This window comes from Acanthisitta chloris, unplaced genomic scaffold (assembly GCF_000695815.1).
Source record: "Acanthisitta chloris isolate BGI_N310 unplaced genomic scaffold, ASM69581v1 scaffold9506, whole genome shotgun sequence".
NCBI classification, from domain to species: domain Eukaryota; kingdom Metazoa; phylum Chordata; class Aves; order Passeriformes; family Acanthisittidae; genus Acanthisitta; species Acanthisitta chloris.
In genome coordinates, this window is record NW_008676490.1 from 1 (window position 1) to 25,944 (window position 25,944).

Below are 25,944 nucleotides of genomic sequence, written 5' to 3' on the forward strand. Positions count from 1 at the left end.
ATTAGTTAAAAATGTATTTTTAAGTACATTTTTAATAGTTACTCAGACTTCTTTTTTCCCTCTCCCATTTGAACTTTCCAGTGCGGTTTATTTTGTGAGACACAAAGAAACCAGACAAAGGTTTGCCATGAAGAAAATTAATAAGCAGAATCTCATCCTCCGAAACCAGATCCAACAGGCCTTTGTTGAGCGTGATATCCTGACATTTGCGGAAAATCCATTTGTTGTCAGCATGTATTGCTCTTTTGAAACAAGACGTCACTTGTGCATGGTCATGGAATATGTAGAAGGTAAAATGTCTGATCTGTTTTACAGAGAAGAAGAGAGTTTTCTCACACCAAGAAAGAAAATAACCCATGTGGTACTTGAATTAGAGAGGAAGGGGCTCTCTGTACTCTGGCAGTTCAGTGTTAGGATCTAGATCCAACAGCAAGGTGTTTTGTTGTTCTCCAGTCATTATCTCCCAGTAAACACCTGTAAAACACTTGTGCTCCAGCTGTAATGGGAAGTAACTGCTCTTAAAGTGAGTTCCTCATAGATTGTAATCAAAAGTGTGTTAGCATTCAAAGTTCACGTGGAAGTGTTCGTTGCTTTTTTTCTGGAGTTCAGATTTTCGTTAGCTTGTGACTTCACACTGTGTTTCCAGCACAGTAGTTGATGACATTACATGTACAGTTGAATCATCTGACTAGAAAATAAACATTTATGACTACAATTTCTACATCATACATGGGTTATACTGATACACCTCAGACTTTAGCGTCATCTGGAACATTTGTCCTGTTTCCACAGGTGGAGACTGTGCTACTTTGATGAAGAATATGGGTCCCTTGCCTGTAGACATGGCAAGGATGTACTTTGCAGAGACTGTTTTGGCCTTGGAATACCTTCATAATTATGGAATTGTACACAGGGATTTGAAACCAGACAAGTATGTACACAGAATATAACTGAAAGAGGACTTTGAGAATGTATGATAAAATATGGAGGGTTTAAACTTGTTTGAATATTTGTGCATTTATTCATTGTGTATGCTATGTGATTCACAATTTCTGCACAGTATTTGCATTTTCATTGCTTAAAGTCACAGAAAACGCATTTTTTCCAAAAGAGCTATATAGAATTTTCCATCTCTAAAATGGAAGAATCTATCAGAGTAGCTAAAAAAAAAACCAACCAAAAGTGTTTATTCTTCTGGCTGAAATGCATTTTGATCTTTCAGGAAAAATGTTTTCAAAGTATGCTTCAACTCCTGTTTAACAAAAATATCATCAGCTTGCAGATATTTGCATATATGAAGATAGGCTTGACCAGATTGGGAAGTACTTCCCATTGTAGGGTTTTGGGGGCTTACTTTGGTTTTTGAGGGCGTGGGTTTTATATCAATATTTAGAAATACATCATAGAGGTAAATTAACATTACAACAAGCAGCTGAAGTAAAAAGTGTGGCTGCTGCAGCTCCATTAATCATCATCCTGCTTCACGTTAGAAATAGAAGAAAATGAATTGGAGTCATGACTGTTGATTGATAATACCTTCATAGAGTGATACCTTAGGACAGTGTAGTATTAGTAGCTGACTTAATACCTGAGGGTTTTTTCAAATGTATGACCAGCTCTTTACAGACAGAAAATGCTCACCTCACTTCAAAAGCAGCATGTATTCTATTTTAGGTCTGTCTGATGATGGCTGTTTCTCTTTCTTCAAAGCTTCAAACACTCAGCTCTCAAGACTTGTATAGTTCTATATGATGTTGTTTGTTTACATCTGATAACAATAGTAGCAAATGTAAGACTGCCATATTTGTAGCTTGTTTATTTTGTACCGAGTTAAACTACTTTTTAAGCTTTTACAGTGCTCCTGAAACATTTTTACTCCTTATGGCCATAAGCTGAGACAAGGGAGATTCAGATTAGATATTAGGAAAACTTTTTTCCCTGTCAGGATGTTCAGGCACTGGGATAGATTTGCCCAGGGTGGTGGTGGAGTCACCATCCCTATAAGTGTCCAAGAGGCATCTGGATCTGGTGATGGAAGATATGGTTACAGCAGAGTGGCAGTTAATGGTTGGTCTCAGTGATCTTAGAAGTCTCTTCCAGCCTTGATGATTCTGTGATTCTATGATTTTCCTCTAAGTATTATAGTAGTAATAACAATGACAAGCACGTACTGTTGAATTATATCACAACAACTTCAAATGTTTCTAATTTTCAGCTTATTGGTAACATCCATGGGTCATATAAAGCTTACAGACTTCGGCCTGTCAAAGGTGGGGCTAATGAGTTTGACTACCAATCTGTATGAGGGTCACATTGAGAAGGATGCCAGAGAATTCCTTGACAAACAAGTAAGAAACAGCCTTTTTTATTTCTACATCAAGTGTTCACTTGAAGTGATGTTTTGCCATCAGAATGTACCATAATACTGTATAAGCTGTTGTTATTTCTGCGTTGATGCTCCAATTGAGTGTGTCAGTTACTTTTACTGATGCCCTGAAGATTATTCTAGGCTTTTTGCATTCTACATTAGGATCTATTAGTAAGATGAACAACCTAATTGTGTGCAAGTGAATCTGTGAGAGAGACAAATGGAAAACTGTTTTTATAAGGAATTCAGAAGTCTCAGTAGAGTACTTGTGGAGTTCATTATGCCTCGTACAACCAAGGGTGCTAAAATCCTTGCTATGGCCCATTTCCCTTTAAGCATGCCTCATTACCATTGCTCACAATCTGTTCACTGTAAAAGTTACTTAAGATAAAACCATCACAACTTTCATGTAAAGATAAGGATATGTTGTAAGTTAAATAAAATACTTCCTGTGATGGACTCCCAGGTACTAAGCACAAACTGTCCTTTGCATGACAGGTAGGCAGATGTTGATTATGATACCTCTTAATGTAGCTAGGCTGTTCTAAAAACATTAGCTGTTAGCAAACTCAGCAGACTAAACCCAATTCAATTCCATTTTCCATGGTTCTATATTAATTTACAGTTCAAGAATTACAAATGATGATGACATAGCTCAACTAGACTTGTTTCACCACCATGCTTGTTCTCTTTCTTTTAGGTCTGTGGTACTCCTGAATACATAGCCCCTGAAGTGATACTGAGGCAGGGTTATGGCAAACCAGTGGACTGGTGGGCTATGGGAATTATCCTTTATGAATTTCTTGTGGGATGTGTGCCGTTCTTTGGAGATACACCGGAAGAACTGTTTGGACAAGTAATCAGCGGTGAGGATCATCATAAAAAACCAAAGATTTCTTGGCTTGCTGTGAAACATTAGAATTTCTGTTAACAGTAAATGCATTTGCAACTTTACTGATAGACTAGGTTTTCAAGTTGGTTTTGCTCAAAACCCCCACCATTACTGTAATTCTGTAAAGCACAATTTGCTATCAGAGCAGTAAGAATAAATTCGGATTAAAAGCTAAACTTACTGTATATTGTTGCTAAGTGCAGAAATTCAGCGATACAGAGTATAATGGTTTAACTGCACTGTTTGGAAAAGAAGAGCAGTATTAGTACAAAAGTAGTGCCAATATGGCATAGTGGTTTCAGTCTTTGGTAAGGAAATTACACCAGAGAAGAAACAGTTAAAATAAGTTTGCATAAATGGGAAAATGCCTCATGGCGCAATGAAGACATTAACAAAGATGTAATAAAACTCTAAAAACAAATGTCTCCCAAATAATAAATAATGAGAAAGAGAAGGAAATAAATTCAATTCACAGATTGCTAATGATTTCATTGGTGATTGTTGTAGTGTAATGTTATTTCTGTAGCAGCTGTTCTTCTTCCATTTAAAATTCAATAACCTTTTAGATCTTAACCTGCAAGCTGACCCTAAGTATTGCTATGTGGCTTGTGGCAAAACTGAATGATAATTAAACAGAATTGTTTACTATCCTACCTGCTGTTTCCATAAATTTCCCAGATGCATACATGTAGAGGGTCTCTATTTATGCCAAAAGTTTAACAGAATGGCACCTGTGTGGCTGAGTATTTCCCAGTCTGTTTTATGGTCTGCTTAAAAGGTCCAGTAGCTAAGAATTCATCTAGTTCCTTATTCTCTGAGGATGCTACAAATCCCCTTTTGTGCTGGAGGAGACACTCTGTCATCATCTTGCTCTTCTCCATCTCTGGAGTTGAAAGCCGGACTTGTTTGTAAACTGTATTGAAATGCATGTGATATGCTGAGGCCTGAGTGGCAAGAAGAATCAACTGTTTAATTAACACAAGCAGCAAATGCTGTCTTTTTTTTTTTTTTTTTCTGGATGCCTCGTGGCTGCAATGCATATTCATGCTTTATTTTCCAAATCAGATTATACTGCAGTGGAAGCTGGAGGCAGGCAAACATGAAAATAACTCATGTTTTTATTGCATTTCCAGACACATGCACCTGTGTTTTTATACTCGTGAAAACGGACTGGGAGAAGGGGAGGGAATAGGCTAAAATTAATGGCAAAATGTGCACTGTAGACTTTATTTTGTGTGTGGCATTAATTTTGCATTTCAAATGTATTATCTGTTACAGTCTAGCTGATGTTTATGTAAATAACTTTATCTGTTTGAATGTGTCCATTTATCTTACAGAAATTATCTGTAGAAGTGTATGTTTGTAAACCTCATCTATTCCCACTCTCTCTCCAAGTCTGTTGGTCAGCTTAGTTTCTTATTTTGATGTTGTCTTATCAGTGTCTTCTGTTTTATTTTAAATGCCCTTACTGTAATAATTCTTACTGTCAGTATCTCTAGGAGAACTCTTGTTGGATAAGTTTCTTGTGCTAAAATAAATTATACCCTGGTATCCCACTGTAATGCTGTGTTAAAGAACCCAAACTGTACCCTAGACTTTTATTCCAGTTTCTGTGGGGAAAAATGTACATTCTACTTGAAATTCGACTTTTGAATCTTTCCACTTTCTTCTTCGTTGTAGGTTGCCTTTTTTTGCCCCCAAGTTGTGTAAGGGCAACTGTGGGAGGCCTCAGTGGAGACTTTGATGGTTAAAGTGATAGTTTAAAATACTGCTTCAGGAACAGGTCACATTTCATGCCTGTTTATTCAGTACTGTTCTTTAAACTCTGAAATACAAAGGTTAAACTTATGTGTAGCTTCTGATGATTATTTCTCAAGTTATGGTTCTTTTGAAGGAAAAGTCTAGAATATACTATGACAACAAAATCCTTAACAGCCTCTGTACTTATGAAGCTCCTAGCATTCTGTGTCTCTGATACCAAAATCCTTGTACCCCCTAAGAAACTTGTGCAGAGTTTTGTGTAAACCTGCAATATATTACATTTCTGGAGGCAGTTTCTTCTCAAAATCAGACAAGACTTGCTGTTTGGCTGTCAGAAATTTCATGTTCATAGTGAAACTGGTACAGTTTTCCATTGTTTCATTTAAATAAAAGTTTAGAATTTTTATTCAGCCGCACCTGAATACCACAGGGTATCCTGTCTTGGCTGCATGACTTAAGTCAAGCTTGCCATGAAGTGCAAAAGCCACAGTAGTATAAGTCAATAGAGTGAGATGGTTTTCCTTGGAAATATGAGACTCTTGGAAAAAAACTCTGTTGTCATATGTCTCCAGAGTCCAATACCTTTGCCCTTAGTCATGGGAATAATGACTTCAGTGAGTCTACTAGCATTAGAGGAGGAATACAGATGTGAGCAACAGCCACTGGGTCAGGTCAGCTGTGTCCATCTTAACAAGAATTTCCTTGCAGCACAACTACAATTTAACCATGATTTGTGGGGGAACAGGGAGAAGAGAGAGCATACAACTTGTGCTAGTATTTTGAAATAGTTTTCCATGAGCCAAGCATTCTTGTGTTCTGTTGCTAAACACTGTTTTGGGTTAAAGGATACTTCCGAGGCATATGGGAGCATAATATGTTTATGGAGTCTGTATAGGGAGTATAAAAATTAGAGGTATGCAACAGAGTAACTTGAATAAGTTGCCTTAACTCTGCTCTGCTGCTAGATCACTATGAGAGCTTTCACACAGTTTGTGCTGAGTGCTGGGATCACAATTCACTAGTAACAAACAACTTTCTGTCTCGCTAGACGAAATCAACTGGCCTGAAAAGGACGAAGCACCACCTCCGGATGCCCAGGATCTGATTACTCTGCTGCTTAGGCAGAATCCTTTGGAAAGACTGGGAACAGGTTAGGAGCCACTATTTTAAATTGTTAATGTTCTGGAAGACGCTTCTGTGTGCACCATTGGGAGCTTTTGTCCACCTGTTTGTTTTGCCCGAGGAACATCTGTCAGTACAAGTAGTATGACAACATGCCATTATAGCAGGTAGTACTTTATAGACTCTGTGTTAGGAGCTGCAATGACAGGACAAGGGACAATGAGTTAAAACTGAAGGAGGGGAAGTCTAGTTTGGGTGAGAGAAGAAAGTCTTTTTTACTCTAAGGGTGGTGAGACACTGGCACAGGTTGCCCAGGGACATGGTGGCTGCCCCAACCCTGGCAGTGTTCAAGACCAGGCTGGATGAGGCCTTGAGCAACCTGATCTAGTGAGGAGGTGTCCCTGCCCAGGGCAGGGGGTTGGGACTAGATGATCTGTAAGGTCCCTTCCAACCTCTAAGTTCTATGATTCTGATTCATCAAGAACTACTGCCTTGTATGAGAAAGAGCTAAAAGAAAAGTTTGAATATTAAGGAAGCATTAGGAGCAGTGAGCCTGCATAGGCTAATGAAGACACTGCACATTTATGTAATAGAGTTTCTGTTTGTTGATGGAGCAGGATTTATTTGGGGGTTTCTGTGGGAGAAGTGAAGAATATTGCATGTGATTTTTAAATATTAAAATATGGGAAAACTGGTCACTGCCATCCTACTGGGCAAAGCACTAGGTAAACACAGCAAAGAAATGCCTCATACCTAAAAGAGGCCAAATATAAAGGTACAATCTTATTTATAGTGAACACTGTATGCCATAAATATAAATACATTAGGCATACTATGGAAACCAAGTGGCTGGTTGAGTCAACATGGGAGTACTTGAAAAATTGCTGGCAAAACTGGCTCCAGTGGTCAGATTGTGCTATGTATTTTTAGACCTAACATAAAAAGAAGTTTTAAGAATCAGTTCATAACTGGCCTTGCCACAGTCACTTAGGGAAAACACGAGTATAACCCAGACCCTGAGTACTATTGACACAGTCCCAAATGACATGTCTTCCTTTGGCTTCCTTTGGGACATGGTGACGTGACTGAGATTAATGAACTTCATGTCCCTCGCTCCCTGAATGTCTGGGATCTGTGTGAACAATGCTTAGACTTCACTGTAGCTGATGGTCTGAAGTAAGTGACATCCAGCAATGTTTGTTGCTCCGCCTTGCCTCATGTTGAACAAATTAAGAGTGAGGGAGATGCCATGTAAGTTCTCTACTTGCTGCTTGCTTTGTCTGCTGCTGCAGAAGCACCACTGCCAAAGGCAAAATGAAAATCCACAGCTAGTTTTACTCCCTTGTTTTAAGTATGCTCTTTCCCGGCATTGTTGTTTGATCACCAGGATGTATTTTCCTGTTAAACACATCAAGTCACCCTGTGAGAAGGTGGATTGCAAATTCTGCCTGTGTTGCTACAGCTGGTTGAGAAAGTGAATTGGCTACAAAGAATTGGCTTAACTAGTGAAATGGTCATGGAGCACCTGTGGTGCTCGTTTGGGGACTGATGTCTTAGAAGTGTTTGGTCTCTCTTAAAGCTGGCAGCCTGAAGAAGGAAATCAGGCAGCCCTTTCTCTGAGGCACAGGGTTCAGAAACAGCAGGAAAGTCATGGGTTTTCTAAGTGTTAGAAGCCACTGTCAGAAATGGAGGCTGCAGTGTGACAGGTCCCACAGGGGCACTCAGAAGTAGCACAGTTTATCCCAGACTCCACCATGCATTTCTAATGACAGGCCTACCTGTTTAATACATATTAGCAAGCACTCCATGAAAATTGTAATTGCATGTTTGCTCTGGAGACCTGAGTGGCATAGGCAAGTTGAAGGAAGAGAGGTACTGTACTTATTTTGAAGAAGGAAAATGACAGGAAAGATACTTCTTTGAGTTTAAAGTGTCTGATACTGGTCAAGAGTTCTACCATTTTGATGTAATATCCCATTACTGTGCTCAGAGAAATACTCAGTCCTTAGCTAGTGACTTAAAATGAAATGTGATTTTGGTTCCCATTTGGGAAGATTTGGCTTTTATGAATTTTTCCATGGTGCAGTCAGAAGAGCAAAGAACCCAACCTAGAAATTTTAACACTGAGACCAATCCTGGAGACTTCACACTTTTATTATGGCTCTCTCTTTACTTAGCCTTGACATACAGAAGTTTCCATGCGGTATCAGTGTAGTGGGTTGACCCTGGCTGGCCACTAGGTACCCACCAAGCTGCTCTGTCACTCCCCTCCTCAACTGGATGGGAGGAGTAAATATGACAAAAGACTTGTGTGTTGTGGACAGGGAGAGATCACTCAGCAGTCACGGGCAAAGTAGACTGAACTCAGGGAGGTTAATTAAATTTATTGCAGGTTAACAATGGAGTAGGACAATGAACAATAAGAACAAAACTAAAGCCACTGCTTCTCACCCCTCCCTTCTACCCAGGCTCAACTTCACACCTGATTTTTCTTCCTCCCTCTGAGCAGTGCAGGGGCATGGGAAATGGAGGTTGTGTTCAGATCAGCTTATGCTGTCTCTGCCGCTTCTTCCTCCTTGCACATTTCCCCTGCTCCAGCGTGGGTTCCTTCCATGGGGTACAGTCCTTCAGGAACAGACTGGCCCAGTGTGGGGACCCCCAATGAGGTCACAATTCCTGCTTGCAAACCTGCACTGGCATGGGCTTCTCTCTTCTTGGGGTCACAAGTCCTGCCAGGAGCTGCTCCAACATGGGCTTCCCACGGGGTCACAGCCTCCTCTGGGCATCCACCTGCTCTAGCGTGGGTTTCTCCACAGACTGGTGGATATCTGCTCTACCATGGACCTCCACAGGCTGTAGGGGCACAGCTGTTTCACCATGGGCTTTCACCACAGGCTGCAGGGAAATCTCTGCTCCAGTGCCTTGAGCACCTCTTCCCCTCCTTCTCCCTGACCTTGGTGTCCGCAGGGTGGTTCTTCTCACCTGTTCTCACTTCTCTCTTTTGGCTTCTGTTGTGCAGCAGTCTTTCTCCTCCTTAAATATGTTATCCCAGATAATGCTGATGGGCCTGGAGCTGTTGGCAGTGACTCTGTTGGATGTAGACGAACCTTCTAGCAGCTTCTTACAGAAGCCACCCCTGCAGCCCTCCCACTACCAAAATTGTGCCACATAACCCCAATACAATCAAGCTGGCAGCAAACTGATTTGGTTTTTAGGATTAGATGTATGCTTATTAATGACATCATCTCCCCCCTTCCCTGGACAAAACTTTTGGTATTTCGTTCTGTTCTTATGGATGTTTTTTAACTTAAAACTAGTGCAGTTGTTTAGCAGACGTTATGACAAGTTGGCAATGATCAGTAAGATGATAAATGATACGGTATTTCTAATAGAATTGTGTATTACTGCCGTAAAACACCAAAAGGATCTCCACATCAGCAATAGCAACTATTAAGAATCATTTTGCATTACTTTATATTACTTCATAACTTGTACTGACTCATTTAATGCACATATTTATATTTTTGTTACTACTACTACTACTACATCTGATGCTTCTGACTAATGTGTAGCTCACAGATTATAATTAGTATGTCCAGAAAAGTAGAACTGTTAAGAGGAAGAAGATGATAAAGCAATGCCACCACTGTTAAAGAAATGGTCACAACAAGATAGGGACAGGGAGGTGTTCTGGTGGGTTTAGGATGTTCTGCTGTAAATGGGGAGTGGATGTTCTTGTGTACAGCAACAACTGTGCCTTTCTGTGATTATTTGCTATTTTGTCCATGGGTTTAGTTTAGGAATGTCACAGGATTCAATGTGATTTGCTGTGTTTTTCTCTGGCTCCCTCAGGTGGTGCCTATGAAGTAAAGCAGCATCAGTTCTTCAGGAGCCTCGACTGGAATAGTCTCCTGAGGCAGAAAGCGGAGTTTATTCCACAGCTGGAGTCTGAGGATGACACAAGTTATTTTGACAGTAGGTGTTTTATGGAATTAAAAAACCAACCACACTGAACACCTTGTTTCAATAATCACTGCCTTTGACTCTTGTTAACTGCTTTTGAAATCTCCTTTGTCAGAAGCACTGGCAGCTTGCAGGTTCACTGGTGGATTGACATTTCAGCAGAAATTATCTTAAGAATAAAATTAATATTAAGTTAATATTAAAGGTTGATATCCATTCGTTGTGATGAATTTCAAATGCTTTATTTCCCTTCTCTGTAGCTCGCTCTGAGAAATACCACCACATGGAAACTGAGGAGGAAGATGATACCAATGATGAAGATTTTAGTTTGGAGATAAGACAATTTTCTTCATGTTCACACAGATTTTCAAAAGTACGTAAAAAAATTGCTGAATTGTTAGTGGGTATTGTGTACATAGACATTTTTCTACTTTTACAGTGTTTGGAAATGTTAAATGTAGAAGAGATGTATAGGGTTTTGTTCTTTCAAAAAATAAGTTAACTGAAATGGAGCAAGAATACAGTGAATGCCATTAAATCAAAATATGGGTAGGCTCTGTCACAAAGTTATTTCCTGGATCTTTAAGATAGTAATGGACAATGGTATAAATATGGTGGTATTTTCTGTAGAAAATTAATGATAGCGTAAGAGGAAAAAAAGTTTAGGGGAACCATTCTGTTGAGTGCTGATACATGTTCTTTACATTGTTTTCCTTCTACATGGTTTTCATGTTGCTCCAGTTGTGACCTGACTATCTTGCAGGTGATAGAATGAATGCATATAGCATAACAAAGATTGCAGTACTAGCCTATAGTAGCTATTAATGTAATGACATTAGACTGAAGGGAAGAACCAAGGTAGTGGTTAGCATGTGATTTGGCCAAGGAGAAATGTGGGTTTGAGGGAGTGCTTTGAGTGCTGTGAATTGAAGGTAAAATTGACTGTGCAAAGGTTAGTATACTTGAGAGCTAATTATTACTGGTCAGAGGACACTAGTGTGAGTAGAGTGGACACGCTCAGGAAATACAGTGGTGGGTGGATTGGCAGGAAGTAATGGAAGTTGAATGCCTGATAAGCATGATTTTAGTCTTAACATAGCACCCAGAAGTGATTTTCCAGAGCTTTCTGTTTCAGAAATTTCTTTAACCTACTTTAGGAGTTGTTTAAAGGTATTTGGACAGTCTGTGTTTCTATCTTGTTTGTCTTGGGTTATGCTTTAGGGAATGGGCAGATTTTATGCTGTCTGTGGTGCTACGTGTTGTGTCTGTGATAGCATGGAAGAGCAGAGATAGGAATTGTGGATGTGGTTGTCCTCATTATGTGTAAACTTATTTTGACTTGGTGGTATGTTTCAAATTCAGATACTGTTACATGACACAGTCTCTTTGGAGATAGCTGGGATGAGAGGCAATGGGCACAATCTGAAACACAGGAAGTTCTGTCTGAAGGCAAGGAAACACTTTTTTACTCTGAGGGTGATCAAGCACCAGACAGGTTGTGGAGTCTCCATTCTTGGAGGTCTTCAAAAGCCATCTGGACATGGTCCTGAGCAGCCAGCTCTGTGTGGCCCTGCTTGTGCAGAGGGGTTGGAGAACACGACCTACAGAGGTCGTTTCCAAGCTCGTTCTGTGATTCTGTGAACTTCTGTCCTTTTGAAGATTCTGTTAAACAGTAATTATTTGATTTATTAACGTTACTATGTTACTGCATCTCTAGCTGTGTCTCTCAGACTGTTTGTCAGCCAAGCAAATAAAAAACTTACCATGATCAGAGTTTATTTTTAATAAAGCGTGTAGCCAAGTAATTTATCCTTAAATTCAAGTACATCCAGGTTAATTTTTCTGCTTTCCTCACCTGACTAGTAGATACTAAGACAGTGTCTTGGGGGTTGGGGCTTTTTGATCTTGATTGGCTTTATGGTTGGGAATTAACCCAAGATGTGCATTAATCCTGTGGCTGAGAGACCTCCAAGGCTATAGATTTTGTTTGTACTCTCTTGGTTCACAGAGGGAAATGAGGAGAAAACTGATCAATTCATAATGAGAAGCTTTGTGTACCATATGTGAGGAGCCAAGAAGGCAATATAGGAAAGCATTTTACAAAAACAGACTTTGCAGTTTGAAAGGGTTTGGGAAGTTTGAAGTTTGCACTCTGATATTGTATAAATGTTTAGAATAATAGAAATGTGATTTCCTGCATATCCTTTTATATCAAATATGTCAGTGATGAGTTAATTTTTTTGGTGCGGTTTTTTTTTTCTGTAATAGGTTTTTAGTAGCATAGATCGAGTCACTCAGACTCAGTGTGAAGAAAAGGAAGATGCAGGAGACAAAGCAAAAAGTACTGCACTGCCTTCTGTGGAATCTTTAAGCTGGAGTTCGGAATATTCCGAGATGTAAGTAGAAAGAGGTGCTGGAAATGGTCCTTTGTGGGTAGAAGGCCTCCTCATCTTGGTAACTGCATGAGAGTTTGCTTGTTTTTAATGCAGACAACAGATCTCTACATCCATCTCATCTGACACTGAGAGTAGCCGGCAGCAACGCAGTTCTGGTTTGCTTCCAAAGTTGTCTGTATCAGCTGAGGGGGAGCAGGATGACTCCACTAGCTCAGTGGGACCCCGGGAGGAACAGGAAAAGTCTGCAGTTGTGGGTGAAGAAACAGTGCAAGATGAACCTGAAGTAACCACTCCAGCAAGTACAATCAGCAGCTCCACACTATCAGGTAATGCACAGCGGGTCTCTTGACCCATACATTAGAAACAGTTACAGACCTTCCTTGGTTAGCAGTAGCTTTCATAGATTTAAAGTCCTGTGGTTCACAACCACTTTTAAAAACAGTTTATCCCAACAGAGATCTGGTTTGGGCTCAGGCTAATAAAATCTCTTGAAAATAGGAGAAAGTTTCAGCATTTTTGGAAACACCATTTGGTGTCACCCCACTAACTCTGCAGTTTGGCTAGGCAAGTGGTTAAAACAGTCACTTGATCATAGACCCTTTGTAGGATTCTTCTGTGAAGAAAATTAGTCTTAGATCCCTTGAACACTTAAAGCACTATTTTTGTATCTTCCCTCGCGGAAGTCTATGATCTTTGATTGATCATCCTGGAGTTTGCCATATTGATGTTTTCTAGTACTCTGTACTTACACCATTGTGTGTTTTTAATGATGTGCACTTTTCAGAATTTGCAGTTTTCTTTGACTTGTCAAAGTAATTTTTGTCATTTTTGTCGTTAGTAATCACTGCAAACCATCCCCTATTTAATTAATTTGCTTTATGCATCCCTCTCCCTGCTCAAGTATTTGCATTCATTTCAGTAGGTTCCAGGGCCTTAGTGTCTTATCCACAGATCTACCTCTCTTCAGCTTATTTCTTTTTTGTACCTCACTGTGTTTTTTTCAAGATACACCTTTCTATTCCCATACCCTTAATTTTCCATGTAGTTCACATTTTCCTCCTTTCTGTTTCTGGAGAAAAATATTTCTCAGGCTCATCCAGCTGTGCAACCATTTCAATCTTCTTCCCTTGTCTAAAACCTTGACCATGATTAAGCTGCATCCTAAGTCTTGCTTTGCCCCAGCCCCATTTTAAGGTGTTGGCATTGGCACAGCAGTTGCAGTGATAACTCAAACCATGTGATCCTCTTCTTTCTCTTGCCAGTTACACTTTTTGTTTTCCTGTGGTCCATTAGCAACAGGATATTCACTGACCTTAAAGGAATACTAGGAATTGTTGCTGTGTCTCTAAACAGATGACCTACCCTTGGTGGATGTTCATAAGATCATAACAGCTTTTCTGTTTAAATTTTTGAAGAAATTCTGTGCAGGTTTTTCACATGACACACAAGCCCTTTATTTGGGTTTTTTATTATTGTTTGGTACATTGTGGTCCTTATTCCATTCAGTATTGTGGAAGTTCATTACCTGTGATGGACTAAGACCTGTGTGGTTGTAATACTGAGCTTGGTGGTGCTGGGTGTCTTTCTCCTGTGTGGTAGATAACCTCCCCTATAATAAAAGCAAAAGTTAATAAGTAAAAATAAAATTATACTTGGTTTTTTAATGATTCTGGAGAAGTTGTTAAGCTGATAGCTATTTTACATAGGATTGGAGCCTTTCAACTAGAAGGAGTTTGCATGAAAAATGTGTGATTAAGTTTTCTAAGGTGAATGCTGCATATTGAAACACTAGACTTGCTTCAGCTTTTATCTCCTATTTTACTTTAGTCAGTGACTACAAAAAGCTGTTGCTTCAATACCTTCTGTTAAACTTCATACATCCTCTAAGTCTGGAAGAATGACTCAGATTTCTGTACTGTTGCTCTGTGAACTTGTTAACAGGAAGAAAAATTTGTATCCCACAACTGTACCATTTCCCCTTCCTGCCCCCCAGTTTTCCCTCAATGTGCTTATCCCTTCTTCTTTGTACAGTTGGCAGTTTCTCAGAACACTTAGATCAAATAAATGGAAGGAGTGAGAGTGTGGACAGTACAGATAACTCCTCAAAGCCAGCGGGTGAAATTGTGTCTCATAATGGCTCGTCAGCGACTGGAAAGCACAGAGAAAAAGAAGATCTCTGGGAAAGTCACAAAGTCCCTTTCTGCCAGTGCTTTGTCCCTCATGATCCCAGGAGGTAGATACATTTTGTTGTTGTTGTTGAAATGTTGCGATTTATGCAATGTTTTGATGGTTTATGATGCAAGTGTGAGATTTTGGAGAGTCTAGATTGGATTCTGTATCACACTTCTGTGTTTCTCATGTTGTTCACTTGCATGACTAGATGGTGCAATCTTGTTAGCAAGTTACTTTGACCATGTGCCTGCCCAGCAGGGTGTAAACATCAGTCCCTGGTCCATGCAACAGTGGGATTGTATCTTAGGTTTTTACTAGCTCACCATGTACAGCTCCAAGAATAGATGTTTACTACAGCAGCACATTCAGCCCAACTAGTTCTCTCTTGTTTCCCATCAGAAAAGGTCATAAGCGGGAGAGCAGTGTAGAAATAGCATGTAGGCTCCTATTTGTATTACAGTCACTTGGATGTAGTGCTAAAAATTTAGAGGCAGAAATAATGATGTAAGTAAGTGGAAGTATAATAGTAGCATTGAGTGTTTTCATGTGAAGCATTGGTGCTTTGCTTTTTAGTGGTTCAGAATGGAAGTTCAGACATCCCAAACAGCTGCCGTTGTATTCACATTTGCACAAACATGAGCACATAGTACATTGAAAACAATAAAATAAAATGAAATTGTAATTGATACTTTTGTTGCAAGACATTCTTGTTGGTTTTTATGATGTGGCAGAATGTAGAAATGGAGGCTTGGTACAAGCATTGAGTTAGTGTTCTATGTACCAGGTAGACACTGTGGTTCAGTTCCAGTAGTGCTTATTTGTATCTGTATATATAGGTGAAACCAATAAAACACCTAGCAATTTGTTGAGCACCGCTGGATGATTTGTGGATGGTTTTGGTTGTACTCACAATAACATCTGCTACCAAACTCTTGATTTTCTTTTCATTAGTGTGTGTTAGGAAAGATAGCAATGAGTGTGTTTCCTGTCCAAAAGGAAAAAGCAGTCTGCATCCAACAAGTTAATCCTTGCATTAAAGAATACAGTTTACAGGGAAAAAAAATTAGCTCTAATATCTGGTTGTTGTTTAAACTTCTCTATCACTAATATGCAAGTACTTGAGGAGGAGAGGTTGTTTATACAAATGCAATGACACATTTTCACACTAAGATGTCATACAGTCATTACTATGAGGGTGGTGAGACACCCAGGGAGGCTGTGGCTGCCCCAGCCCTGGCAATGTTCAAAGCCAGGTTGGATGAAGCCTTGAGCAACCTGCTCTGGTGGGAGGTGTCTCTGCCCAGGGCAGGGGGTTGAGACTAGGTAATCTCTAAGGCCCATTCCAACCCCTAAAATTCTATGATTCAGTGGTAAAATTAAGCAAAATTTGTGTGTGCTCGGAATGTACTCTTAAGAGGCAGATTTTTTTTCTTCCAGATGTGTTTGGTGTTTCTCCTTTGGGAAGTCCTATGTCTCCTCATTCTCTGTCATCTGATCTTTCATCGTCCCGAGATTCATCTCCCAGCCGTGATTCATCAATTGCTGCTGCCAGTCCTCACCAACCTATTGTAATCCACAGTTCAGGGAAGAAGTATGGCTTCACCATCCGAGCAATCAGGGTGTACGTGGGTGACAGTGATATCTACACTGTGCATCATATTGTTTGGGTAAGATAATACCTTTGGTTTTGCCAATATACAGACACAAAAAACTGTGTGTAATGATGTATTTGCCTTTTTTTTTTCCTACCTGAGGTGTCTGTTTGTTGACATTTACTGTGTAAATCATGATGACATGGCAAGCAATTTTCTTAGAATTAAATTCTGCCTGTGCTCAAGAGCAGTCTTGCCTGTAGGGATGACACAGGCCACCTGTGGCAGAAGCATTTCCTATATATGAAGTTGAACTTCTGCATGGGTCACTTTGACTTGTGGCAGGTTTGGCATTTGTGAAAAGTAGCATCTTAAGTTCAGGGTACTGTGGCTTAGAAAACCAAAGGGTTGTTGCAGACCCGATTTAATTGAGAGCAGGATCTGCAAAACTAAGAGATTCTAAGCAGAAATTGTTGAAATACAAGTGGAATTTATCAAACTGCATCAATTAAGGGATGAATGAAAGTCAGCAGTGTTTTACTAGACACAAGTAGGCTGATCTCAAGCACTGACTTTCTATTGTGTAGAAATGTGCAAATCATTTGGAATTGTGAATGCCTTTGAGGATTCTGTGGCTCAGGAAAAAGACTGTCTTGGATAAACCATGTATTTTTCGTCCTCTCTTCACTACTTAGTGGGAGACAGGCTAAAGGAAAAAACAGTAGCTTTTTCATTTCATTGGTTGTCAACCTCCTTAATTGTGAAATAAATATATATTTATGGACATATAAATACAAATATGTCTATATAAATACATGTAGTGTATATAAAAATATGTGATTTTGTTTTATAATTTACATGGATACCAAATTCTAATTTTATATCATTTATATATTACACATACATAAATTATGTGTGTATAAACTATCTCAACTACCCTAAAATAATCTTGAAAAAACTGATTACAAGTATGTGAAAATCTTTTAAGCTTTGTGCAGTGCTTTGTTTTAAGTACGTGTTGTAGATTTTGAAGTACCAATGCCGATGTTGTAGTGTATTACTCATTTTTCATTCATGTGTTTACCTCTCAGACCTACTAATCCATCAGAAACATTGAATCTGGAGAATAGAGTAGATTTGATGGATAATGGAATGAAACTAGCTCAATTTCTTGCCACTGGTGTAATATCACACCAGTGAGAGGAAGGGAAGAAATGGTATATTGAAATAGAAGTTAAACCTTGGCTTTTTTTCAAAATGCTGTAGGTTTGTTTAACTCTGTAAGCACTGCAGGTTTCAGTAGTGCTGAGTGACTTAACATACTTCAAAAAGTTATTAAAAAATATAATAATTTCTTTATCCACCTTCAAAAAAATTTTCAATTCAAAGGTTGTTTTGGTCCTTTGTCACCTTTGTTGCTGCACCGTTCCCTCAAATGTGCAGCCTGATGAATATGAACCAAACGGAAACAATCTTTTACTATCTGATGGAGTTAATTTTTATTTTGATTAGGGTACTGCATGTGACCGTTGCCTTCATTGCATCAGTTGTTCCTCAGTGTCAGGTGCTAAAAATCTTCACTCAAATATTGCTGTGGGGAGTGAACCACCCATTCTTTTATCTCACTTAAAAAATGCCCTGCTCTACATAGCTTGCTTAGTACCAGTGGCAACAAGCAGTGTTTCAGTGAGCTTTGAAATCATTCCAGGCCCCATATAAATAATACGTTTGAGTAGGTAGCTGATGGTGAAAGGGCTGGATGGATTTTTCTTCCTCTAAATGACTTAATATCTGTAAATTTCTTAATTTCCAACTGATTTTATAGAAAGAGTTTGTTAAACTCTACTCTTGAAAGTATGAGTGTTAAACAGGAGTTCGTTTTGTGCAACACTCTCTTCACCTCTGTTTTTCAGAATGTGGAAGAAGGAGGTGCAGCTTACCAAGCAGGTTTGAAAGCTGGAGACCTGATTACTCATATCAATGGAGAGCCAGTGCATGGTCTTGTTCACACGGAAGTCATTGAGTTGTTGCTAAAGGTAACTCTTGGACAATTGGGATACAGAAGTGGTTACTGTTTTCACTAAGGATTTAGGGGGTTACGTTTTATCAGATTTTATGGTTGTTGGAAGTACAAACTCTAAGCTACAGCTGCCACAGATCTGGAGAAAGGCCAATGACTTCATATATTCTGCTATGATTTTAGTTTTTCTGCCATCGGCAGTGCTGCTGAGATAGCTGAAGTAAGTTTGAGGCAATGACACAAAGATATGTCTGTGTCTTCCAATAAATGTGCCATTTTCAAGCACTTCCTTGAATGCCTTGATTCAGGTGATTCAAGCTTTTGATGATCATCATATTTCTCATTTTTCTTCTTCTAAAGTGAAATCAGTAAGGAAAGTAAAAACAAAGACTATGAAATATTTCCTTGCCTACTTTACAGGAACTTGCCTTTCATAACCTTAGGGCCCAGAAAGTATTCATCTCATATTTAGCTAGGCATGTCTGACAGAGCAGCTTTGATTAGTGAAATTCTCGTCCTGCAGCTGGACTTCTATGAAAAATCTGTCACATTTTTTCTCCCGTGGAGCTTTTCAATGTCTATCCTATTAGAAAATAATAGTTTTTCCTTAAACAAACAAAATCCCCTAGGTTTCCTTAATGAACAACGGTGCCTTCTCTTTGTGCTGTAGCTCATCATATCTGATATCCTGTAATGTTTTCAGTGTAGGCTAATGTAGGTCAGAATTATTTTAGGCAACTGTATGTTTAAGTCCTATATGATTAACAATTTAGGGTATTACATACAGAGCTTTGCTTGTCAAAGGGAGTGGTCAGTTATAGTCACACAGTGAAAAAAGCACTGGAAAGCAGCGAAGTAATGGGGAAATATAAAGAGGTGAAGGAAGATGCAAAATACACCTTCCCTTAGGTCTTAATTTTCTTTCTCTGAAACCAGGAGGACCTTCCAAGTTTTCTGACTTTGCAGGAAACGTGTAGGAGAAAATTCTGTAATTTTAGGCAGTTGCGTGTATAGTTGTTTTGTGTGTCAGATACAGAAAAAGAGAAACGTGACAGCCCTGCTCGCTACTTTCAAGAGTAAGCTCAAAATAAGAGAACGTTGTTTATTCAAATGTGCTGTATCACAAATTAATTTGGGCTGTTGGAATTCCTTTGAGAAGAAGTTCACTATAGTGGTTTACAGAGCTGAGCAAGAGATACAGGTTTTTAAACTACAAAACCAGCAGGAAATACCTCTGTTATTTACTGAGTCATCTGTTCATGCAATCAGTGCTAAAAAGTTTAGCTTCATCATATTTGTTGTCTCTTTTGCACAAGATGATATGGATGGTTTGGGACTAATAATGAAGATTTCATTTTGCTCCTCTGTTTCATCCTTATAACAGTTGGTATCCTGAGACATGAATGGGCAGTGACTGGACCACTGCACAATAACATCTGTTTTTGTGGTGAAAGTAGGATGTTTCTGTAGCAGCTTTCATCTTGAAAACTGCAGTCTTGGTCAATCCTTGCTCTCCTTCTGCCTAGCTACAATTACTGGAATTACTCCTTGTCCCGAAGCTGGAATGGAGTAAGTTAGGAAATACAGCAAAATTTGAGAACTTTCCCAGCATTGTTTATTTGACATAAATTAGCTTGGCAACATCTGCATAGGGTTCCATGCACTGACAGCTCTTCCTCTGCTGCTGGAGTTATTTCTTGCTGCGTTCGTGTTTGTGGTGTAGGTTGAATTTAAGGCAAAGCTTTCTTGTATTATTCACACGTAAAGCATCTTTCTTCTTTTTGAAGAGTGGCAATAAAGTCTCACTGATGACCACTCCTTTTGAAAACACTTCCATCAAGACAGGACCTGCCAGGCGAAACTGCTACAGGAGCCGAATGGTCAGGCGTAGTAAGAAGACCAAGAAGAAGGAAAGTTTGGAGAGGTGAGAACATGGCGAATGCATATTCTTGTGTGTGTGTATACACAACTATACATTTAAAACATGAAGGTAATTCAGTTTTCTCTCATCCTCTCCATCTTTTCGCCTTCTTCTTTGAGATTTATCTGTCATATTCTCTTCCAATCTTGGTTTGCCTAAACTAGTTCTGCTAAAATAAAGTAGCACAAACATAAATAGGGGGAAGAAAGTGAATAACTGAGGTCGCACCTTCATTTGGTTTATCTTTTTGTACTTGTTTAATTAAACTTTGTGGTGCTAAGTTTATGGGCATTTTTAGTTCGATGATAAGTTAATGTGTATTTTGTAAACACATCACTAGTGCTTTATAGATATTCCATCAGTTTTAGTAGGTTCATAAATTAAAAGAAAAACGAGGATTTATACTTGTAAGGAGGTAACTGTTCTTCTGAAATACAGTGAGTAAATTGTAGTACAAACAGATTTAGTAACAGTATACATCCCACCCATTAGCGAATCAGGATATTTTCTAAACTTCATGCCCTGCAGTGTGGTTTGTTTTCATGTAAATACAGATTTAATGTGTGCATAATGGGAGAGGGAAGCAATGTCAGCTTGCAAGAGTTTTGTCTGTGGTACCGGTATCTCCTGTGCATCTTGACTTCCAATGCTGTGCTTTTCTCACGCTAGGAGAAGATCTCTCTTTAAGAAGCTGGCAAAGCAACCCTCACCTCTTCTTCATACTAGCAGAAGTTTTTCCTGCCTGAACCGATCACTTTCTTCAGGGGAGAGCTTGCCTGGGTCTCCAACCCACAGCTTATCTCCTAGATCACCTACCCCAAGCTACCGTTCCACTCCTGATTTTCCATCAGGTGAGTGTGAAGGAGGACAGAGGCAAAGGACCTGAAGTGTATTCTAGTTTTTGGGAGCCCCCGCAGGTCTGATACGCTCTGAGAGTAATCACCTCTGACAAGCATAGTCATTGAATAGCTGGTTTCTCTCTGGAAATGGGAAGAGTACTCCTGATACAAAATCAAAGGTGTTTTCATGATATAGAAGCATCTAAAAGGGAACTGTCTGTTAAGCTTGTCCAATGGCTATGAGCCGAGTAACAAACAATCCTAATTTGCAGCGAATGGTAGAATCTTCCTAGGAGAGGCTAACTGATAAAAGAATAAGACTCAGGTAAAACTTGCCACATAATGAAACTAGCATGGGAACTCACAAGTGCAGATTTACTGCTGGAAAGATTGGTTCAGTGCTGAAATATGCATCTTTCTGGCTCCTAAAAGCCTGCCCCCTTTTCCTTTTACTTCTGTCACAATTTTAGCTTGTGCTAAAAATGACTGCTGTTGTACAATCCCTTAGCAAAGGTAAATTATCTGGAAAGCCTTGATCATTGCTTTGAAGTGGCAGAAAGCATTAGCTATTCTATTTGAAGAGGAGGAAGAGATAACTTAAAGGGGAAAAAGCGCAGCCTGGAAAGCATTGTCTTGTATCTATGGATAGACTGTAGACAAGATTGAGAAAGTCTTGCCTATCTTATATTTGTTTGCTTGAGTTTTTTGTTCTTTTTGTAGGTACTAATTCTTCCCAGAGTAGCTCTGCTAGTTCAAGTGCTCCCAATTCTCCAGCTGGTTCGGGGCATATAAGACCCAGCACTCTTCATGGCTTGGGTCCAAAGCTTGGTGGACAAAGATACAGGTCAGGAAGACGCAAATCAGCTGGCAGCATTCCCCTCTCTCCTCTGGCACGGACACCTTCTCCGACGCCTCAGCCAACATCTCCTCAGCGATCTCCATCACCATTGCTGGGACATTCAATTGGAAATACAAAAATAGCTCAATCTTTTCCTAGCAAAATGCACTCACCTCCAACTATCGTAAGGCATATTGTCAGGCCAAAGAGTGCAGAGCCACCAAGATCTCCACTGCTAAAGAGAGTCCAGTCTGAAGAGAAACTCGCGCCCTCTTATGGCAGTGATAAGAAACACTTATGTTCACGAAAACACAGTCTGGAAGTGACCCAGGAAGAAGGGAACAGAGATATGTCTCAGAGGGATGTAACTCTTCAGAGTTTGGAGGAGAATGTATGTGATGTGCCATCACTCACACGAGTCAGGCCTGCGGAGCAGGGCTGCTTGAAACGACCCATCTCCCGAAAATTAGGTAGACAAGAATCCATTGATGAGCTAGACAGAGAGAAGCTGAAGGTCAAGGTGGTGGTGAAAAAGCAAGATTTTGCTGAAAAAGCAAGTGCTGCAATACATGAACCTAGCAGTGAGCCAGTGAATCCCAGTACCTTACGACTGGAAGAAAGAGACAAAAAAGCATTCCAGAAGGTATTAGAAAGATCAAATCAGTTTGAAACGAAAATTGTTGCTTTGGAAACCCAGTCAGCTGGTGGCATACTCAAAGACACTCTTCAAAAGAATGCAAACTTGAGATCAAATGATGTTGTTGCTTTAGATGCACAGGGGTGTCATGGGCCTCCCCTTAACGAACTCAGTCATATTTCTTACGACTTCAAAAGAATTTCCCCTCCATGTACACTGCAAGATGTGCTACCTCAGTCCTCTGACAGGATGCTAAATGGAAAGGGAGAAAACACAGATAAAACTGTACCAACAAAAGAATTCGTCAAATTTGAAAGGCTGGATGGTAAACTTGCAAATATTGATTATCTCAGAAAGAAAATGTCCTTTGAGGAAAAAGATGACAGTGTCTGTCCAGTGGTGAAACCCAAACTGACATCTAATGTTCATGAATGCCTTCAAATTAATACAGGCAGACCCATAAACATACAGCAGGACTCCACTGCAGTTACAGAGAGTAGAGCATTTATTGGCAGTGCACATGCTGCTCAGATGAACTCAGTTTCTTTTGTTCCTCTCAAGACCTTGAGTGGCCGAGCGGACATGAGTGTGGAAAAATCATCCCTTATTTCCACTGAGGCTCCTGTCAGAAAAAGCCCATCAGAATATAAACTCGATGGAAGGTCTGTTTCCTGTCTGAAGCCAATAGAAGGTACTCTAGACATCGCATTACTTTCTGGGCCACAGGCTTCCAAAACTGAGCTGCCTTTGTGTGTGCTGCCAGACGGACAGAGCACCAGCAGTGATGGGGCATCACCTAAAACCTCAGTGCCACAAGGGAGCAGTGGGAAGGCAGAAATGGTCTGTCAGAAAGAACAGTTGTTAAGCTGTCCAAAATCTGGCAAACTCAATGTATCAGAGCCTCAGGTTCTACAAACAGGCAAGGGTTCTCCAAATCCACCAGTCATCTCTCTGGCTGCAGAAGCAGTGTCAGAGAAAAAGGTGTCTAGTCCATCTAATAAAGGCAATATTTCTGTCATTGAAGCTGTTCAAAAGAAAGATACCTCCCCCTCAAAACAGAAGAACAATTCAGTGGAGGCGAAGTCTTGTGTTACGCAGAGCATTAAAACTGCTCAAACACACTCCAAACTTTCTGCTGTCCAAACTACTTCTGAAAAAGCTGTAGGAAAAGAGAAACAAATACAAAAGGATTCATCTGCCAAACAGCCAGTAGCCCAGAGAGGCTGTGAGCCTATCCCTGTGAAGGTGGAGGTGATCAGGGAATTGTCTCTGAAGGTATCTGTTTCAGATGTCCTGATAACAAGCTACTCCAAAAGCAATGAAAAAAGTTGTGCTGAGTTCGCCATTCCACCTCAAATGCAAGGAAAAATGCAGTCAGCTGGCCCCAAGGCACAGCCTAGGGGTGTCAGAGAATCACTGAAACAGCTAGGCAAAGATGACAGCAGTGTTGCTAAAAGTTCTGTGGAGAGGGACATTGTCAAACAGGAAGTTGAGACTAAAAAAGTTATTGCAGAGTCAAGGAGTGAAGCTCCTCCATCAAAATGGTCCTTCCAACCCTCAAGAGATTGTGATCATAAAACTGAGAAGCCTGCTCCAGTTTCCTCTGTGCAAAAGGACAATGCCAAAGATTTGGGAAAGAAAGATCAGAAACCACTCACTGAGACAAAGCTCCAAACTACTGAGAGAGACCAGTCCAGTCAAGTTCCTCAGCAGCAACCTACCACTTCAGGCTCCCCTGCTGTGAAAGACACTGTAAGCAGACACTGCACTGTAGAAGTTCATGTAGGTGTTCAAGAACATGTGAAGCCTGCTGCCACCTGTGTGGACAGCAGTAATAATAAACACAGGTCTGCCTCTGACACAAGCTCCTCTAGGTCTAAGTCCTTGGATAAACAGACATTGTCACAAAAACCATGCACTCCAACCATAAAAGAAAAAGAAACTATTAATCAGCTGTCTGCCAATTCCCGGAAGGATGGAAAACACGTCAGTAAAAATGTGCTAGATCACCCTTCTTCTGTTCCAGGCTCTTCAAGAAGAACGAACACTGAACATGTGCAGGCTGAAAGGCCCATGAGTTTGGATCGTAGCTCAGTCACCACCCTCCAAATGAGCAGCATCACCCCTGACACCAAACCTAAATCCTCTGCTGTTGGCCCATTACCAGCAGGCCCAGAGGGTTCTAAGCAGATGCAGAAGCAAGAACCAGCAGGCTTGGGGGAATCTGCTGATAAAAAGCAAGTTCGCTTCAGTGAAAAACAAACCACAGCTCCAAAGTTTTCCACTGTGAAAGACTGTCTCTCACTGAACAAAGAGGCAGACCGAAGTCCTAGTACCGAGGTGATCTCTGCAGACAAAAGACCCGAAGGAAAAATATGCACTGACGCACTTTACGTTCAGCTTGACAGTGGGAAAGTAGAGCCTACCCTTTGTCTCTCAAACTGTGATGCCAGAGGGAAAGGAGCAGAAAAAACAATCACAAGTAGCAAAAGCTCTCAAGATGCAAAAGGGAAGGGACAAGCTAACCAGAAACAGCCAGAGGATGCAAACAAGCAGATTGCCATAAAACATCTATCAGCTGCCAGTGGGCAGAGTTCTTCTCGTGTGGCTGCAACACCAGGAAAGACACTGACTTGTTCGTCCAATTTCTCTGAATGTAGGCAGGAAGTATCTGTTTTGTCTTTGGCGAGGAGTGATGCATCTTCAGCAAAGGTTAAAGCAGGCTCACCTGAGCTTCCTGCAACTTGCAAGGAGCTGAGTAAGAAGAGCACCTCTTCTGCAGGGAGCAGCAAGGCAGAAATGACTAAAAGCGTTTCACTGATGGCCTTGCACAGTGTTGCTGTTGTAGCAGAAGCCCATCACCCCACTTCAAACCTTGGGGGGAAACCTGGAAACCAAGAGAAGTCTCTTTTTGTTAACACTGTGGATGTAAAGGGAAGAGATGTTGTTCCAGCTCAGCAGTCTGCTTCAAAAAAACAGAATGTAGGTAAAGATTTATCCAGGTCGGCAGCCACACTTGACCGCCCTAACGCACTTTCAGACGACAAAGACTCAGCTCGGCAGCGTCGAGGAAAGGAACCTTCGCGGAGCAGCACTCAAAAAAAGTCCTGTTAACTGTAAGACCTGGCGAAGTGTGAGCTCAACACTAGCTGAAACCTACTTCAGTATGTTGTACTGCCTTTAAACCAGCACTGTGTCGTGTCTTTGTGCGGCAAAGCTTTCATGTCACTGAAGAAACAATACAAGGGGATATGTAAAGAGAGGACTTTTTTTTGTTTGTTTTCTTTCAAAATGCCTTTCCAATTGTAACCGGTAAAACTGTTACCATATAGTATTTGTACAAAAAAACCTTTGCAGCCCCGAGCTGTGTTGAAGAAAATGTTTCCTCTGTAAATAGTTAGCGACATGTTTGGGGTTTGAATG

General features: G+C 40.3%; 1 protein-coding gene across 1 annotated transcript; it reads left to right on the forward strand.

Annotated features, from left to right (window-relative positions):
- Window positions 1-81: 81 nt before the first annotated feature.
- LOC103803596 (microtubule-associated serine/threonine-protein kinase 4-like) lies at window positions 82-25,635 on the forward strand (the record flags this gene model as incomplete). Its single annotated transcript, XM_009076165.1, is given in 16 exon segments — window positions 82-290; window positions 793-931; window positions 2,216-2,348; window positions 3,069-3,234; window positions 6,070-6,171; window positions 9,996-10,118; window positions 10,367-10,479; window positions 12,375-12,502; window positions 12,596-12,828; window positions 14,534-14,634; window positions 14,636-14,735; window positions 16,112-16,341; window positions 18,180-18,302; window positions 20,074-20,210; window positions 20,877-21,058; window positions 21,767-25,635. Coding segments are annotated over 16 exon segments (6,088 nt in total), but the record flags the coding sequence as incomplete, so codon positions are not given.
- Window positions 25,636-25,944: the final 309 nt, after the last annotated feature.